At 36.7% G+C, this 21,254-nt stretch overlaps 1 protein-coding gene across 1 annotated transcript in view; it reads right to left on the bottom strand.

Annotated features, from left to right (window-relative positions):
* chmp2ba (charged multivesicular body protein 2Ba) overlaps positions 1–21,254 on the bottom strand; it is a 100,479-nt gene that overhangs the window by 8,213 nt on the left and 71,012 nt on the right. Inside the window, exon 4 of the mRNA XM_028799850.2 lies at positions 8,396–8,498. Coding sequence (XP_028655683.1) covers positions 8,396–8,498 — 103 coding nt within the window. The remainder of the gene's footprint in view (positions 1–8,395; positions 8,499–21,254) is intronic.

The following is a 21,254-nucleotide window of genomic DNA, read 5'->3' as shown; positions in this document are numbered from 1 at the left end:
TTTGCCAAATCTTGTACATTAGGCAACGGGGCTCCAATGATCCTCTCCGCAGCCCTCACCACTTTCCTCAGTGCTTTCCAGTCCGAAGCGCTGCAGCTCTCCTGCTACAGAGAGCTGCTGCTGGTTAGCACGCTCTCTATGGTCCCTCTGTAAAAAGTGGTGAGGACTGACTTACTGAGATGGGCCCTCTTTAGCCTCCGCAGAAGGATCAAGCGCTGGTGAGCTTTCTTGATGACGGAGGAGGTGTGCAGGGACCAGGTGAGGTTGTTCGTCACATTAACTCCCAGGAACTTAGTAGACTGCACAATTTCCACAGCAGTGTTCTTAATGTAGACCGGGATGTGTATCAGCTGTTTCTTCCTGAAGTCGATCACCAGTTCTTTTGTTTTTTCGACATTCAGTATCAGATTGTTTTTATCACACCATTCCACAAATGACTTCACCTCCTCTCTGTAATCCCCTTCCCCGTCACCTCGAATGAGACCCACCACTGTTGTGTCGTCCGCATACTTAATAATTTGGTTTGTGCTGGACTTGGCACAACAATCGTGGGTCATGAGCGTGAAGAGGAGGGGACTTAGAACACACCCCTGTGGAGAACCTGTGCTCAAGGAGATGGTATCTGATTTATTCTTTCCTACCCGTACGTACTGTGGCCTATCCATTAGAAAGTCCAATATCCAGTTTTGCAGAGGTATGCCCAGTCCCAATGGGCCCAGTTTGCTGATCAAATTCTGAGGGATGATGGTATTAAAAGCCGAACTAAAATCAACAAACAACATGCGGACCATAGCGTCTCTATTCTCCAGATGTTCCAATGAAAAATGGAGTGCAATAGATATGGCATCCTCTGTGGCACGGTTGGAGCGGTAGGCGAATTGGAGTGGGTCAAAAGAGGAGGGTAGGACAGAAGTAATGTGGTCCTTGATCAGCCTCTCGAAACATTTCATCACTATTGATGTTAAGGCTACAGGGCGATAGTCATTCATGGTTGTGACTATGGGTTTTTTCGGAACTGGGATGATTTCTGAGGTTTTAAAGCAAGATGGCACAACAGCTTGACACAGAGAGATGTTAAATATATCCGTAAGGACATGTGTCAGCTGCTCCGCACATCCTTTGAGTACACAACCTGGTATCTGGTCTGGTCCCGCAGCTTTCCTTGGATTAATTCTCCTCAAAGTCCGTAGAACATCATCCGGTTCCAGACACAGTGCCTTCTCATCAGGATGAGGGGTGGCCTTCACTGGTGATGTATCATTCAATGCTTCAAACCGTCCAAAGTACTTATTTAGGTCATTCAGGAAGTTGAAGCTATCATCACAGGGGTAAGAAACTGTTTCTGGCTTGAACATCACTTATGGAAACAATGAGCTACAGATACCTTTACTTTTTAAGGTGTGCAACTCTGTCTAATAATTATATCCTCAGAGGAAACAGCTGAAGTGTCTAAAATCATAAGCAAACATTCCCAGGATTGTGTGTAATTAATTATTCAAAGATAGACACAAAATCTTGAGGTATCTAAATAAGCACTGACAAGGGACTACTTAATGAATTAGTTTGGCCCAGGAGGTAAACATTCTATGCACTGCACAAACCAAAGTTTCAAGATTAATAATTATTTTATTGGAATGTTAAATGCCACATATCACAAGAAAATTAATTTTAGCCTATCCTACAGATATGGCTACAGAAAGGTATGACCAGTTCATTACATTTCAAATGTGTAATTTTACAAGGTTTTAAAAGTCACAATACTAGAATAAAATTATTTTCATTTTCTCTAAAAAAAACACTCTAATTAGGGCTGGTAATGAAATATATTAGAAGATGAGGTATCCAAATTTTTCAAATATCTTATATCTCAGACATTTTAACAGGCCTCATAACAGAATTTATTTTGTTTTGTGACCAAAAAATCACTAAGATTGAGGAACTTTGCACTAGACATGACACACTTCTTTTATTAACATTGATATTGGAGTACTGTGCTGAGTTAACTGGAAAGCATGTGTACACTAATAAAGGTCTTTTACAACCTTAAAAGACAGAAACCAGTATTTACTTTTCTCTTGAATATCAATGTTAGCCACCTTTTTTAATTCCATGTAATTGAAAGTTTGATGATGGGGTCAAATATTCACTATCAAGTTAAGTTCAGATTCTGATTCTTAAATGTTCAAAAAAGTGTGGAAAATTGAAATTCATTTCCGTGTCTTAAAATTACAATTTTGTCAGAAAATAATACATTTTGTTTTGATGTGCGGAGCTCCAGGATAACCACATCCAAGTAAAGACAGAACATTTCCTTTCAAAGATACCTGCCCTGAGTGTTAAGGCCTATGTATAACAACAACTTCTGAAAAAAATTAACTTCTCTTTTTCAAACAAGCTGCATCATGTCTGCCTTGTTACAGGCACCAGGATTATTGTTTTTTGTTCAATTTAATTCAGTACTTATGTATGCATGCATGGAGGCACATGCACAGATACCCCAAACACACACAAATTGATTAACCCTTTAACCGCCAACTCCCTAAATATTCCCCAAGCCAGGCGAAATCTGAACAATTTTTGTTTTTTTACTTTTTTACATTTTTTTTACATTTTTTACATTTATTCAAGCAGTATTGACCACTAAATGTTGTGCAAGTTGCCAGTGTATACACGAAATCTATAAATGTAACCTGAATTCTCAGCTAAGCAAAACATCTTGATACCAAACCGTGCCCTTTTCAATGGTAGATACTGTCGAAACTGTAAGCGGCCCTTCCACGACAATAAACTTTCATCAACTGCAACTGACGGTCCTGGCATGTAGGGCAACTGAAATGCTTCAAATAAATGATCAATCAAAGGACGTAGCTTGAACAAGTGGTCGCGGTTTGGATCTTTCTTATCTGGCTCATTTCTGTTGTCATTCAAATGAAAGAATTTCAGCAGCAAAGAGAATCGGTTACGTGTCATGACAGCTGCAAAAATAGGTGTTGCATACATAGGATCTGTAGACCAGTACATCTCAATATCTGGTTTTCTGATTATTCCCATCAACATCAAAATCCCAATGAATTTTTTCATTTCGTTTTCATCAGTGTCAAACCAAACACGAACACGGGAATGTGGAGGTAAATTGGGATTTTTCTCAATAAACTGTGCTGCATACAGATTTGTCTGATGAACAAAATGTCTGATCAAATCAGGTGACACAAACAGCTCATAAAACTGCTCAGCAGTGTAATTGTTTACATCAACAATAAAGCCACACGTTCCCTCAAACGAATGCAGAAAAGGTAGTTCACCACGGGCAGCAGCCCAGCTGAGATGCTGGGGATACACCCACTCAGCGCCGTCATCCGATACGTCTTCATTCACAGTATCATGCAGCGCACGTTGCTGCTCATCACTGTCGCTAAAATCTTCTTCAGAACTGCTACAATCATGATCAGAACTGTCCAAAATCGCCTGCAAAGCCTCACTTGAAGTCAGTTTACGTTTCGCCATATTCACAGCTGTTACATGCGAATCACGTCACATGACCGGCCAAAACAACCACAGACTTGTCGAAATACAACGTAGTAATAATACCCACGCCAAACCGTCAGTTATACTACTTGCCAGGCATTCATATAACCACAGGCAAATGTGCCGGATAATTCCGGCAGTATGGCGTTAGCAATAAAACAACGGTGCCGGATATATCCGGCAGAGGGCGGTGAAGGGGTTAAAAAAAATGCATAAATGATGATAGCCGGCAGCTTGTTTGCTCTACCAGAGCACATGCTTGATGATGAAGAGAAAGAAATGAATACTGACACACCTAGATCTGTAAAGGACTCTATATAGACGCACACATTAAGCCTCATGTACCAATCTGTGTATCTATGGAGCTTGATTACCTCAACTGACCCAATGTGTTTAGCTTCAAATTAAATATTTATGTTGCTGATCTGGCTCAGTTTCCTGTTCATTATACTATGCATTTATTTATGTAAAAAATAATATTACACAAGTTAATGTACTTGTTTTTTTCCTATGTATTTTTTTTTATACTAGGGGGCTTTGTCCCCTGCTTGCTTCACTTGCCAACCCCCGGGCTGGCGCTACGTGCTAGCCACTGTGCGTTTCAGCCGCTCAAGTATGGGGATGCGGATGTACGATTTAAACAGATTGTTATTTTCATGGGAACTGTTAGATATACATAATAGAACTAACTATTTTACATTACAGTGAGTAATTAACCATATTAAAAAATAGTAAAACATAATAATTTGAAAGTAAATTATATTTCATGTCGCATTAGAGATATTCGTTTCGTTACATGATTTTGTTCTGTTTGGCTTTGAAATTAACACGCAAATACTTTTTAAACTTACACTTTTACTGTAAAACATTAGTAAAAACAATTTTTTAAATTATATTTTCGTCAATATCACACTGAATTTGGACTTACATTGTGACAATGTAACATATAACTGCACATGAGTGAATTTTGTTTCTCTCTCTAATAAATAAACCGACTTTTTCGAATGTTTGTCTCTGTGATTTGTTAGTTGTCTATGCAAAAGCTATTCTAACAGGAAACGGTTAAGATTTTAATATAAATATCCTATCAAGACCTCCTTTGGTGTCTAATGTTATCTGCGGAAGATGTACTACATTATCTTTCTTAGATACATCCTTCTTTCAACAGTAATTTGGGCGGTGGAAGACTGGACGGTGTTAACTGTTGTAGATATTCTTCAGGATATTGTAAGTTGATGTTTTCATCTTCTGCACGATCACCACCAACTTCTTTCAGCATAGTCTATTGATACACATTTAACCAATTTGCCGTGTAACCGATCGACAATTTTCGCATTAATTTGTTTGACTTCATCAATTCTCTGTGCTAGGATTGCCTGTGTACTCACTTCTTAAAGTTGCTATCCCTTTGGGATGAAATTCTTCAATAAGATTGACATAAGTCTTCTTTATTTGGGACCTTACAGTGAGGAAAACGTAAAAAATTATAAGAGCTGAAAGAGCAGGAACTGTGTCTGTTAAAAGCATTCACATGAATGAGAGGTAACAGGACCGTGTGCGTGGTTGAATATGGTTGAGAGGAGGGTGGGACTGTAAAAAATCTAATGGCAAAAGTCTCATCTCGCGGGACTTGAAAAAATCTCTTGAAAATAGTCTTGTCTCATCTCAGGATTTTCTTTTATAATAGAGAGGTATCACTAAAGTATAATTTACATGGATGTACTATATGGTTCACTCCATAAAGACTTTTTATTATGAATAAAGACTTTTTATTATGAACATATAGTATAGATTACAGGATTACAATACTGTAAGTTTTATATCAATAGAGAGAACCCAAAACACTGTTTTTGACATGGAAACCTTATTTAATAAAACCTTTTTGACCTCTTATCTCTGTGAACATCTTTAGTCCCTAATGTTATCAATGGCAGAAGAAACCTTGGCTGGTAATTATTTCAACACAAACATTATGAAAATTATATAAATATAAACACAGTGAAACATTCAACATTTTAAAATTACAATATGACCATACAATGTGTAAAACAACACAAGTTTACCCTTGGATACGAATTCTACACATTTTGAGATAGCTTCATTTAAAAGGCCAGGATGCCACCCCGGAACCTACTTCTTATATTATTTTAAATCATAAAAACATGCATGATCCAGTATTGAAATACCTGGTGTCACACACGTGTGTTTAGGAGACAACTAAAGGGCTTAAATACATGTGATTCCACGCCACACCAGGGGGTGGCGAAGTGCACTAATTTTCCCTCTTGATCTTTTGCAGACCATTCTAGGGAAATCCCACCCGGCTCTGGGGCAGCCAATGACGTCACGTCCGGTTCCGGTGTTGATGACATCACTTCCTTCGCTGGCCTTTAAAGCCGTCATCTTTTCTCAGGAGAGGCAGTTCTGTTTTGGACTCTGTTGAATAAACATGTCTCTATTTTTGAATCAGTTTTGCAGCCAGGAACTATTAAATGGGTGGCTGCCCCAACCCTTCGCAATGTCTCATGGTCGTTATTGTGACACTGGTTATTCTCAAAAGAGTAACTTTAAGCATTTAACAACCAGTCAGCCTTACTCTGTTCTGTTTAAACACAGCTATTAAGACTTGTTTTAAAACAATATATCCCTGAAAAAATTGAAATAATTGTAATGTCACTTATTAAAAAATGCTACGTTCAAGGCTGCTAACCATTCTACCAATACGTTCAATTAAAAATACACTCAAACACATGAGTCTGCTGTTGCCTTATGGAGTCATTTTTGTGTGAACACAGGGGGAAGACTAACTGATGTACAGTCTCTAACCTACCTTGTAGTTTTGCCCTTAGATTGTGGGAGGATTCCCCTGAAAATAACTCAAATAATTTCTGCTCCACCTTCAAAGTCCCACACCATACTGTAAATGGAAACACCACCACTGGAAGTCAATGTTCAATACGAACCATTTACTAAAGGAATAAAACAACCCTTAAAGAGTCAAAGCTTTGCTTTGCCTTATAGATGTGCCTGTTTGGCAGTTAGTTTTCTATGGAAATTAACACTTAAGTATCTTCATTGTCATTTTGGGCATTCTTCACTGTAGCCAGAGAAACAGGAGGTGAATATGTTGACCACGGCTGGATGTTGGTAATCCACAATCCACAATCTCAGTCTCAAGTAATCCACAATCACAGTCTCAGTCACTCTTGTAGGTGGTGCTGTAGTCCTGTGCTACGGTTCAGTCAACTTGTTATGTGTTGCTTATTATCTTGAGCACCATGGCTCTAAAAAAAAGTTAAAAGAACTGGAAAAGCCTAATAAAGATGGGAAGGCCATTCCTCTCAAAATGAAACTTTAAAGTAATAAAGCGTATGTAAGCAACCTTGTTAAATAATATTTAATAAAGGAAAAATGTGTTATTGGGGTTTGTTTTGATGACTAATTTATTATTAAACTAATTCTACTCAATTAATATGTAGTTTGGTGGTTATTTGACCAAAAAATGGGCCACTGAACACTTATTTTTTTCAGTTAAAACAATGGTAATTATGTGTCTGTGTTATCAAAATTCACCAAATGTGTTTTCAGGAATGGAGTACTTTTGCAAAGAAGGGTAAGTCTGTACTTTCAAGTAAAATGCATCGTTAATCAACTTAAAATGAACTGTGAGTAAGGAGGGTTTAATCAAGCCTGAACCTTAAAGTGGGTTTTACTGCGATGATTTTACGTATAAGCAAACTAGCTGCGGTTTAATTCACATACTGTAGTACAAGTTCATGACATTTGAGTTTTAGAACGTGCTGCCATAATGGACTGATTTGTAATACAAGCAACAGTACATGAAATATCAGACACTGCAAAGATTAGTTAGTAATAGATCAGATGATTCCAATTGCTGATTGCATTAGCAAGCTCTGTACATATCAGGTTCAAAATTATATGATGTTGTTGTACAGCCCATGTTGATAACACACCTCAAAAGATCCATGTAACTGGTCAGTTCAGTGCTAATTTGCTTAGTGGTAGTTAAACAGGAAAAAGCGACAAAGAACAATCTTACTGCTTCACACACAGTACCACCACACGCATGGATAGGAGAGGCTGCTCAACAAATCTGTAGAATTCTATACATACTCTATTATTCACACTCTGATCGCTTTCACTACCACTTGTTCCCTAATCCAAATGATTACATCTGTGGAATGCCAATGATGAAGGTATTTAAATCAGCTGCAGAAGTGTAGGTACAAAAGAAAGACTGAACATTTGAGTTGCATTTTTAAGCTTGTCAACATTGTAAGAAGTGCAATAGTTGTCATAGGGACCACCAAGTTTTAAAATAAAACTCGATTGGTTTTACTTGTGTTTGTTTTAATACTTCAAGGTCTGATCTTTTTGATCACCTGAATATAATAAAGTTACATAATCAACATAAAAATAATAATAAAACAGACAAATTAATGTGATACAATTAGCTTTATGGCACATGCACTACAGAATTTCTTTTTTCTGTAAATGTAGAAAATACTATGGCTAATGAATCAGATGTGGGGCTGGGTGTTGGTATTAAAACAGCCTTTAACTCAGGAACTAATTAACTTTAAATTGAAGTTCCTTGTTTACTTATATTCTGAAGAGGTGAACTATATGTTGAATATCGGCTCAAAACTATCCCAATATGGACAAGTAGGGTCTGCAATGAACTATCAACTGCCAGTGTCTTGTATACAAAGATGTCAAAACATCAATAAGCAACTCTCCACTGAAACAAGAGATTCTACAAAATTGATGGTTGACTACATTAAGTTTGAAAATTGATTAAATGCAGCAAATTTAATATATTTAAAAACACATTTTATAATCTACTTACTCAATTCTTCAGTCATGCCCATCTTCATGTTCTCCTTTTGGAAATTTTGCATTGTCTGTAAAGTCTTTTGTGGGTCCATCTTCTTGTTGACTGCTTGCATTGTCTAACAATATAGAAGAAAATTCAGATATATTTAAACAATAGGACACGTGTTCCGCAATACTTGACTAAAACTGAATAATCAAAACAAGTAGCATCAAAAAAACTTTAATTATATTTACTGTAGAAGTTTTTTTTCTCAGTGGGTAACAGCAACACTTGAATTGCTGCAGATAAAATTGATTGTTAATTATTATCGCCTTGATTGAAACGAAGAATTCTTTATGAGATTATGTGACGCAGAACAGACAATTCCACATCAAAAAAAGGGGTTATTGGTGCACTAAATGACATTCTGGTGAACACTGAAGAAACAGCGCTTCCAGGTACATGATTCTTGTATACTGTACACAAAAAAGGTCTTCAAATAAAACATTAAAAAAACAAAACAAGTGCATCTACCATTTTGTGAAACCCTGTAACATGTTTGTATTATTAAATCATTTGTAACACGTATTCTCCTTATTCTATACACAAATTATTCAGAAAGTATTCAGACCCCTTCACTTTCTGCTCACCTTGGATACATCTGCCATTCAGAACTCAATAATACATAATGACAAAGTGTGAAAACACATTTTCAGGTAGATTGGCAAAATTATTAAAAACCGAAAATGGAAACCTCTCATTTATAAAAGCATTCAGATCCTTAATTCAGTACTTTGTAGAAGACCCTTTGACAGTAAATACAGTATACAAGCTTTGCACCCCTGGATTTGGACAGTTTATCCTATTCTTCCTGGCTTATCCTGTTAAGCTCCAATAGAGTGGATGGGAAGCATATATGAACGGACATCTTCAGGTCTCTTCACACATGTCCTCTGGTTTTTAAGTCTGGGCTCTGGCTGGTACATGCAAGAGGCCTCATGTTCATGCTAGAACATGGCATACTGACAAAAACAGAAATGTATGTATACACAAAAAAAAATCAGATGCATGAAACTGTGCGTACGGCAAGTACCACACACTTTCCCTTTATAAATCCCAATGAATATAAAAAATAACGCACATATACGTACATACAGCCTCACCTCGTCTCCTCCCAGAATTTTGCATATTTTAATATACAAATCAATAAAAATATCACATTCCATTTGGCATTTTGTTAAAAGACAACAGCAAAATAACATGGAAAAAAGAAGAATTTCAGTGAATGCGAAGTGGAGGCAAGAAAAAATTTACTATTTGTTGGGTTAAGCAGTGGTATAAGCAAGAAAAGGAAGTTATGGAGTGATAGAACGTAGCAGAGACACTTGAAAGTTCAAGTTCAGAAAGTCACACAATTCCACATATAAAAAAGAGGTGGTCAGATATCAAAATCGATGTGAAAAGGCAAGTTGTGGCCCACTGTCTGTCTGTTTCAGACAAAATTATAAACACTGACTCTTGTGCCGAAGATGCGACTCCATGAGGTGATGCTGCTGTTGTGCCCAGCACATCTTCAGATGCTGGCTGCACACACACCTCTGCCTCGTAAATCGCTGGGCAACCATCTGGCTGTGTGCTGTTGGACACTGTTCTGGAGTTACAAAATGCAATAGTGGATGTTGTAAGAGATGTGGCCTGTGAACTAAGGAATGTAAGGACTGTACTATGTGATACTGACCACAATTTAAATTAATTCGTTTCAAAAATGAATGTTGCATCTGATTACCTGTTTATACATTCTGCTAATTACATTCAAACGAAGTTGTAATCGTGTCCGATTTGGCTGATCATTTGGTGGGTCAGGGTCAGGTTCATCATAGCACATCTCTTCAGATACAGGGCAAGTCACGATTGTGTGGCACATTATGCAGGATGCTACATGCCTGCACAATGCAACACACTTTTTGTGGTCTATAGAACAGCATATTATTAGAGTGGAAATGCATTCTATTTACATAAGCAAGTTTATTTTCTGAAGGCGTCTTTATAGTCTAGCATCGGCGCAGAGTGACACAACTGATCTCTTTACATGGCTATTTGAGGTGACTCGCTATCTTTAAAAGAACTGCTTGCCTTTTGACGCACTAGTTGGAAAAAGTATCCATGACTGTACGGAGCTGCAGTTTTTATAGGTTTTCCACCTATACAGTAAATGATGTAATGTCAGCTCATTCTTTTGCTGATTCATCCCTGGCTGATGTAACATATTCAGCACTATTGCAACAGCAATGTGTGTGCAACTGACTGCTCCAATTACATTTGGAAAACCAGAAGTTGCTACGAATTGCGCTTTGATGTTTCACAGTTCAACCATAGTGTAAGGAAATCATATATATCTGGATGACAAGTGTATAATGCCGTCCCATACAGCTGGCATGGAGTGACTTGTTGATGTTTGTGAAATAACCGATCGGTCAGCAAGTTCACATTGAAAAGCTCCTGTGGTTAAAAACCCGAGAGTAGACAGAACTTGCAAAGGAGTAGGTAGAGCACAATTCCTCATAGTTTGCCTTAGTAAAGCCGGCGCCACTTCAGCACACAGCTCCAAGAGGAAATCTCTTGGAAATCGACTTAGAAGCCAGTCATCATCATCATCACCTATAAATAAGCATTCTCTTCTAATTCTTCCATTTGTGACGTCTTCTACAATGCTAAAGCAGCTATGGTAGTTGAATGATTACAATCAAGTGAAATAAATTTGTAAATGATTTAATTTCGGTATATCTGATAAATCCTGCGTCATTGATGACAGTATGAAAAAAGGTAAATGACACAGAAAATGTAGCACTGCTTTAACGCTGGGCTACAGTGAAAATGTGCGTGACTTTACGCAAGTTTAATTTTTATAAATCTCAAAGTGTGCGAGGAAACGAGCGTATGCAACATTTTTTTGCATACGCAACATTTACACCAGGTTGGTTGCTGTCAATGCTCAAAAGGTAGGTTTCAGTCCTTGTGATCCTGAATTGGGTTTAAGAATATTCAAAACTGGGTGGATGGATAGACAAAAAATATTTTTCTTCAGCATTCTCATTGTTGTGTTTATATATGGCACCTTCTGGCCTGAAAAGAGTTTGCAGAGAGGCCTCTGCAGAGATGTCAGTTCAACTCCAATTTAAATCTTTATTATCGGATGGGAGTATAGGCTGGACCTGGTACAAAGAGTTCAGTGACTTTGATATGTAAGTGGATGTTTGGTGCGTGGGACAACTGCATCCCTGCTAAATATGCTGAATTAACAGGCCTGGTGTGTCACTAAAACCTAGCAGAATGGGCAATGCCCATTTTGCTATCTTGTTTCTCTATTTCTACTACCTTATTGTAAATTAATATGAGAATCAACTCCTTCAGAAAGACGTTCTGAGGTAAAGGGCTTTTCAGATATTTGCAGTTTCAAATATTCACACTGTGTTATAAGAATATGTACTGGTTCAGCACTCAAAATGTACATACTTTTGTGAAACATTAAAATAAAATGCAGCAGCTCTGATCAAATATATTAATTCAGAAATATTATTGTGTAAGATATTACCATACACAGTCAACATGTAGCAATAATGTGCAGTGCTTTCAACTTTAATCTTTGAAAACACATGTAAGAAATGATACAGCCAAAATCTTCCAGTTTTGGAGTTAGTTACCTGACCTACATTATGTGTTTACAATACACTATGTTGGCAGTAAAAACAAACAGACAACCTTCCCACCCCCATCTCTTTTTAGATGGTACAGTGCCTTTGAACATTAATTCCATAAGGGGGTGTTCTTATTATGCTTTTAGGAACAATCATTTTCTATACACCTTATTTTCCATATCAAATGAAAATGAAACTTAATGATCTGTTCAAATGGTATAAAATTTTAAAAAGCAGTAATTTAAAATACCAATGAGGAAATAAGGTATTAATGTCACTTTTATTCAGATTTTTTTCAAAACAGTACATTCTTATAATGAGCATGCTTTATGATATTCACCTTTTTAGATACATTTTTCATTGAATTTCTTTAGCTGTCTTGGTTCATTACATTTCTATTGAACCAGAAAGTGTTTATTAGAGGTTGAGTTATCTATGTGATAACCAAAGAATGATATAAAATGAGTTCAACCAACAACTGAAATTGTACATTTAAAGGCAGAACACAGCATAATCTTATTGAGTCTTCACAAATTAGTCTTTGCAAAATTTATATAACTGTATGTGTATATATACTCCCTAGTATCCCAGAAAGCTGTTTTAAGTACAAATTTCTTTATACTCTAAGGCCAGGTTTATACTTCACGCGATGCGACGCATGGTCCAGTAGACGCTCCTGCTACGCGTTTTACTGTTTATACTTGCGCACGTACTTTACGTAAATCTGGAAGAATCCACCAGGTGGCAGTGCGAGATATCATCACGGTGAGAAAACGTTTGGCTTTACTGTGTTGTGAATTGCCTGGAACACCCATTAAATTCCGATGACACCTTACTGCAATATCTCTGAAAAGGATGTTTAATGATTAAATCCATCAATCCAGGGATGTGTCCATTCCAGCAAGCATTGGGCACAAGGCAGTAACAATCCCTAGACGGGGCATCAGCTCATTGCAAGGTGAATACAATCACTCACATACACTAGTGTCATTTTAGTGTCACCATATCTGCATATCTTTGGAAGGAAACCGAAGCACACTATGAAAACCCAGAAGGAAAACATGTAACCAGGCAGGGAATACTAGCAACGTGACTCCCTGCGAGACAGCAGTGCAACCGCTCTGCCACCGTGTGATCCCCATGTGTGTAATTATTAACAGTATTCATTATTTAAACGAAATTAACGACTTATCTGTAAAATGTAACATACATACTTTAATGCATTTCATCATGAAAGTGATATTAAGTATAAATTTAAGGATTCTAAATGTGCGGAGAGTTGGAATATCATACATTTAATGTGTTCTGTGTGGTGATCTATTGCTGTTTGCCGCTGCTATTAGATCAGGAGGAAGCCCCAGAAAAAAAAGACAGCACAAAAGATGGTATGTGAGACTTTTAAAATATAACGTGTCATTACGATCGGGAAAATGCAACGCTTGAATATAAAAGCACCATGAATGCATCTGTATGTCAGCATTTTGCTTCACGACATTGAACCATTCATCAAACATCGAAACGCGCACATCGATCCGCATAGAGGCTTTCTGTCACATCTAGATAGTAAACACACTCTGACGTCACATTCCAACTTTTATCACAATGCGCCCCCCGACTTTCTGCTGGTACTGCAACTCGCGCATGAGTCGCATTAATTTCTGAGGTCCTGCTCAGAGGACGAATCAATTGAATGCTGGGAATGCGTGGCAGCCATGATGCGTGTGCGCCTGCGTTCTGAGCGCAAAGTATTAACGAGCCCTAAGTACCTATACTTTTTTTATTTAGGTATTTAGAATTTAAATGAGATGTCACTCATTTATTGATTAATTACTCAAACTCATATCTAAGTTGTACACACTTCTAAATGTCAGTGTTTCAAGTTTATTATTTAACACATAGATTCTGGAACACAAGGTAAGAGGAAACTAGCCTGTTTTGCAGCTCTCTCTTACATTTATGTGAGTATGTGCACTTAGAAAATGGAAGCTTTACATAACCAAGGCAGAATCAGTGTTTAGAAGTTTCATAAATACCACATGATGTGTACTGTATGTCATAGTAGACCTGTTTTTTTTCACTCAATTATTTTTTATATGCAAGAATTAAGACTCAACACAAATAGGTTGATATAAAAAGACAGACAAGTGCACTTATTCTTATGTACTGTACTTGTTGTGTCCAGGAAAATTAATAACTCCACTTTTAAGGCTATATCCTCTGTATGAAAATTTGGACAAAACGGGAAGCACTAATGCAGAGTTAGTGAAGCATGCACTAATTTAAGATGAATGGCTCGGACCTTCTTCAATATATCGTGCACTGTCAAGATCTGCTGTGTCTTTGCCACAGTGCTCCATTTCTGAATGCATGTAATTTAAATAGTGCAGATCTTGTTATAGAAGCCCATTTGAGATTAGGTGTAATTTTCCTCCGAACATGCTAAACATGTCAATAAAATTTAATGTTGTCCCTGAAGATCAATGTTCAGCTCAAAAAGCAGTCAGGTTTAAGTGGAATGATAATGCAAGAAGCCACGGGTCATCCTCTAACTGAGGATAGGCAGCATGTTTAGGCAACTTGAAAATCTTCTTGAGAGGCCTACTGAAACAAACAAGTTACTTAAAAGGGAAAGCTCAGTTATAGGATGCACTCTGGACCCCCTGTAGGTAGTAGAAAAGGAAAGAATTAAAACAAAAGAAGAATATCACCCATCATGAACAATGCTACATGTCCTCTCTCTGACATACTAAGTACATGGAGTACTTTCAGCCAATCATTCATTAGAAGTATGTCAAGAAACGTTACTGGGCCTCCTTTATACCAACATCAATACGTCTGCATGATGCCTCAGTTGAGCTATCTTCCTAGTGTGAAGCAACAAAGCTGCGTGGTCTGTGTTTTTCTTCATGTGTTATACACAAACAAATTAAGAATATGACCTTCATTGCAATGTCTAGTATGTCTTTTATAGTTACATTTTTTCATACAGTGCTTACTGAAGAATTCTGCAATGATAGCGGATTTCAAAGTGCAAAGAACTCTCATTGGTGTGCCAGTAGTTGCAACTGAAACAAGCTTAAAAACTGGCATTTTGGCGTTTAGAAACTCCAAAAAAGTTTAAAAACTATCATTGCTTTGTGTTCCCATTCACAGACAAAGTGGAGTAGTTCCTCTTTTGTGCTCAAGTCTTCAAACACCATACTAATACAAATACACATCTGTGCCATCTCAATCATATTGGTTAATTTATGAAATTGCAGTTAGGTCTTTAATCCTCAAAGGTTACCACCACAGGTTTGCATCATCGTTACTATATCCCTTAACAAATGAATGTCCCTGATGGAAGATACAATGCTTTTTGTTTTTGTAATCTGCGTGCAGCAAATCAGGAACCTCAACAAACCTCTCCATTGCTGAATGAATTTTTGTGTTTAACAATGATGTCACTCGCATAGAACAATGAAATGGTTATTTATTTCCCACTTGTATTACCATTGGCCTCAAAAACTAACTACTGTGCTATTAGATGAGATTTTAACCTTTCAGCTTTTCTTTTCTGTAACTCATTTTAGCAGGGAAAAAAGCAATATCAAAATCTAAAATGGCAGCCATGGTAATTTGGTATTCCATCTTTTTGTGTTAAAATTCATTGTCAACATGCAAAGTCATTCAACACATACATGGGACGAGGTTCTGAATATCACTTACATTGTGCCACTTGATGTGACTCCAGATATTATTTCTCTTTTCTTTATTATCTGCTCTGTGCTTCACTGAAACGTGGCTTAATGACTATATTCCCTACTCTGCATTGGATTTACCAGAATTCATGTTGTACCATATGGACCACGTTGCAACAAAATAAAGGGAGGAGTGTACTTCTACATTAATCAAGTGGTGTAATGATGTGAGTTATTTTAAATCATGATCCCCCAATCAAAAATTGCTTATTATAAACTATTAAGAATGCTTATTGTGCCTTCTCCCATGCCCTCCTTGGTAATTCTGAGCATTCTATGATTCACCTTATTCCTACTTATAAAGAAAAACTGAAAACTGTAAAGCCAGTCAAAAGAACAGTTAAAAATTAGACCAGCAAATTAATAGAGCAGCTTTAGGCCTGCTTTGCCTGTACAAACTGGTGGGCCTTCAAAACTACCACAGCCATCTTACACAAATACATTGATCCTATAACTTCATATATTAGTTTTTGTGACGATGTTCACATTCAAACAAAAACAATAGAGAAGTTTAGCAATGATAAGCCTTGGTTCACTCCAGAGCGCAGACAATTGCACCAGGACAAAGAGTATGCTTTCAGATGTGGCAATCATGAGGAATACAGGAACATCTTGAAGAAAGGAATTAAAGGTGTCAAAAGAAAGTACTCAGGTAAGCTGCAGGAACAATTCACTGCAAATAAAAGCACATCAGTCTGGACAGACCTTAAACAGGTTACTAACTACAAGAAACAAACATCAAACAGATCTACTGATCTCAGTATAGCTCATCAGTTAAATCACTTTTATGGTCACCTTTGAAGACAGCGACATAAATCTACTTGATAGTCTCACTGTTTTCTACTTCTTTCCTCCAATCATCACTACGAGACATCTGCAGCTTATTCCAAAAGCAAAATATTAAAACAAAGCTACAGGCTTGGACCTTATTTCTCCTTCTACACTCAAGCAAAGTGCAGGCCAATTATTTACAGCATTTTGAGACATTTGCAACCAATCTGTGGATCTGTGTATTGTTCCTGCCTGCTTCAAGACCTTCCCCATCATTCCAGTAGCAAAACAATTAAAGGTTACAGGCCTTAATAGCTATAGACTAGTAACTTTAACCTCTGAGGTAATAAAGGCCTTTGAACGCCTTATTCTGAATTACCTCAAGAATAGTTTCTGGACACATTTCAGTTTGCATACAGAGCCAACCGGTCTGTGGATGATGCAGTGAATTTAGTTCTGAGCTTTATTTACCAGCATCTTGATAAGCCAGAGACACATGTGAGGATCTTGTTTGTGAACTTTAGCTCTGCTTTCAATACAATCATCCCAGAGTTCCTAAATAAGAAATACACAGTTCAACCTGCCCAGTTCAATCTACCATTGGATTAGACTTTCTTACAGATAGGAAATAGTATGTGCACACACATGTCTGACTCATTAACCCTTAGTACTGGTGCACCGCAGGGATGTGTCCTTTCTCCAGTACTTTTCTCACTATATACAGTACAAATGACTGTACCTCTAGTGATTTGTCTGTCAAACTTTTTAAATTTGCAGATGACTTCACGATAACGGGCTTCATTTCAACCAATGATGAGTCCATATGCAGACAAGAAGTGGAAAATATGACATTGTAGTGTAGCCAAAATTATTTGGTCCTTAACATTCAAAAAACTCAGGAGATGATCAAAGACTTCAGGAAATAGTCACCTGCTCACCATTTTTTTTTTAAATGGCTCAACTGTTGGAATGGCTGAGCCATTTAAGTTGCTGTCTCAAAACCTTAAGTGGGACAATAACATTACATTTATTATTAAGAAAGCCCATTAGAAAATGTTCTTTTGTGTCATCTGAGGAAATTCAATATTCCTCAAGCAATACTGGTACAGTCCTACACAAACATTATTTAGACCATTCTGACCTCATCTATAACTGTCTAGTTTGGTGCTGCCTCTTTTTAAGCTAAGGCCAATCTACAGTGCATCATCACAGCCTGTGAAAATATCATAAGCTGTAACTTACCTTACATTCAAGTCCTTTCTATAGGAGTCCAGGGTAAGGAAGCAGACTTCAAAGTTCATTGCTGATGTGACTACCCCATGGCATCACCTATTCCAAACTCTTCAAGCAAACGTCTTCATGCAAAAATAACGTCACCTAAACAGTTTTTTTCCCATGTACAGTTATTCTGATTAATCTAATCCATATCTATGTATATCTGGACACTAGACACTCTGGATATTTTAATTCTACTATCTTCTTTATTTTTTGCACTGCCCTTGTGTGTTGTATAAAATTTTATATTTCATCTTCTTATATTTATCTTTTGTATTCTGTGTTGTCCTTGTATGTTGCACTAATACAATCTAGACAAAATCCTAGTGCACATTAGTATACTTGTCCAATTAAGTAAATGCTGACTTTTTGTATGTAATTTTGGAATGTCTTTCTATGTTTCTTTTTCATGTAAATGCTAGGATTGCAGATTACACAAACACAATTTAAATGCATAAATATAAAAAAAAAACAATTGTTCTGCCATTCATTGTGGTAATAGTACGTTTTTAGTCTCTGCTTTATTAATTTTTGCTCAAACAATAGAACTATCATTAGCCAATCAAACTCAAAACTGTTGCTGAATTTGTTGTGGACAGTCTGTTTCACTGCATTTGCACTGTAGTGAATGTAAGTTCTACACTGGAGTAACCTAGGTAGTGTTCTTGAGTAGCACAAAGCTCCACCAACTAGTAACCACGGAATAACGACACACACAACAACAGCAGCTAACTGCATTCTTGCAAAAATGTGTGAGATTGAAGTTTTTCATTTAAAACTGAAACAAGTAGATAAAAGAGCACATATTCTTTCATAATTGATAATTTATTGTCCAATCACTATAATTACCTTCCAAGTACAAGAAATCACTAATTTAAAAAAGTCGGCAAAAACAAATACATCACTAGTGCAGCTTATTGTGAAGCAATATAAATTAAACTATTTTTCCAAAAACCCAAAGGATGTGTCAGATTTCTTTTTTTTTTTTTGGACAGCAGTGAATAAACAAAGAAAAATAAGTGACAGCAGCGGTTTCAGAATCTGTAGTTATAACTGCAAATACTTTCAAGACTATGCATGAATGATAAGGGAGCTAATTTAATCAGTCTGCTCTTTTATGGCACAAATAGCTACTAAAACTAAATAAGACCCTACTTCTAAAGGTGGGGAAATAAAAATAACAGCGAAAAAACAGCATATTCAACCCTTGAACATGAAAATGTATGTAATGAAATGAAGTTATTACATTACTTGTAAGTGGGACTTATTGCTTGTTTGGAAATTTTTAAATTTAAAAAACAATATACTGTATGTTATATACTCTGTCAATGTTTCTCCTTTCCTGTAACATTATACATTTTTTTTTTACCTACTGCAGTGTGATAAAGTAATAGGTAATACAATTATGTAATGTAAGACTTTTTAGACTTAAATATTTGTTTGGTCCTCAGTTCAAGAATATTTTTTTTTCGCTTATAAAGCTGTATAAAGTTTGCCCATGATAACTTTGCTGAAAGAGAAACTAAGTTATGCTTATTTATTAAGTTTCTGGCCTAACATAACTTAATAAAATCAACACATATTAAAAACATTGTTTCCAGTTCTAGACAAACTGAAGCTTTAACTGCAGCAATGCCTGTAGTCATTTTAACTTTTATCTATATACAGTCATCCCTCACCTATCGTGGGGGTTATATTCCTGAGCCCCCTGCGATTGGTGAAAATCCGCAAAGTAGCGACCTTATATTTATTTTATTATTTATATATATTTTAAGGCTTTATAAACCCTTCCCACACTCTTAGAAACCTTACGGCCTTATTACGTCCACTTACAACTCGTTTTGCTCCCTGGTTTAAGGGCACTGCGGCCATAGATCTTATATTCTTTTCCTCCTTTTTAAATAAAAAGAATTGTGGACTCATTGATGCTGTAATGGCATCCTACAGCAATGTAGCTGTTTCCTTCCTTTAACATATCCAAACCTTTTATCTTTCGGCAATCGTTAGCATCTTCCATTGGCGCTTGGGCATGGCCCCTGAAGCAGTAGCAGGAGCAGATCGTTTTGGAGCCATAACGAAGGGCTTGACTATGCACAAAGATAAACACAAAAGAGCACAAAAGTTAACTTTTTATACAGTGAAACACGTTGATGCTGAATGAGCGAGACGAGACTTCCTGGTTAACGCAGCGGAATCGAATTCGGCGCACCGTCGCTGAGCCAATCAGCAAACAGGAACTTAACTGCGTGCTCTGATTGGGTAACTTCTCAGCCATCCGCCAATAGCGTCCCTTGTATGAAATCAACTGGGCAAACCAACTGAGGAAACATGTACCAGAAGTAAAATGACCCATTGTCCGCAGAAACCCGTGAAGCAGCGAAAAATCTGCGTTATATATTTAGATATGCTTACATATAAAATCCGCGATAGAGTGAAGCCGCGAAAGTCGAAACTAGATATAGCGATGGATTACTGTATATATTAAAAGATACATGCATGCTGAAAATTCCAAAGAAAGAAATCACTGTCTTTTAGCTATTGAGCATCCAAAGTCTACAATTACCTAAAAACTATAGTTAAAAAGTTCCTTTGGTCTGAGCACAGTGTAAGATGCTCAAACTCTGAACCATCTCCAAATTTTTAAAATTCTTTTCTGTCTCAAACATTTAAAACAAATCTCAAGAAGGAAGACAAGTGAGACTGCACTTGTGGCAATCTCATATTGCTTTTTAATACAGGTATTACCGAAGTAAATGTTTTTATTGGCCAATAAAAATACCTTAGAACATAAGTGTTGTCAGATATTTTGCGGTCTACTGCACAATGAATGACTGATTATGCTGAAGTTTCTAACATTCCTTTGAGTTTATGTTGCATGTCTCAGCCTTGTTACAGCTGGACATAACTTAGGCTGTTATATAAATGTGCACTTGAAAAGAATAAACTGAACTAAAAAAACAAAAAAAAGTATTTTGGATTAATTTTTCATTCCTGTACATTTTACGTCCTGAAGTCTTCAAACCCTACACGTAATCTTCTATGTTTAGCAGATGTAGCAAAGACAAAATTATTTTCATACTTGGAAAATCAAATATTCATAAGAAAAGTGATTTATTTTTAGTAAAGTAATGTTTACTCTTGTTCTGTAATTTTTTTTAAATTGTAGATATGTTTAATATATGACAATCAATGTTATTTACTCTTCAACTCTTTTAACCAAAATACTTTTAAGTTACGAGAGTAGATGTTTGCAGGATTATTTTAGAAGGTGAAACTTTGCAAAGGTTAATAACCAGAACAAATACAAACTGTGATGGCTGAAAACAGTTTTGAAATTGTTCTTACTTTTTCTTTCACTTATGCGGTTCCAATCCCCAATAATGTGATAGGAAATTTCAAACATTAAATTTG

Source organism: Erpetoichthys calabaricus, chromosome 4, assembly GCF_900747795.2.
Source record: "Erpetoichthys calabaricus chromosome 4, fErpCal1.3, whole genome shotgun sequence".
In the NCBI taxonomy this organism is placed as follows: domain Eukaryota; kingdom Metazoa; phylum Chordata; class Cladistia; order Polypteriformes; family Polypteridae; genus Erpetoichthys; species Erpetoichthys calabaricus.
Note: the sequence above shows the minus strand (reverse complement) of the source record. Positions and strands in the feature narration are given on the sequence as shown.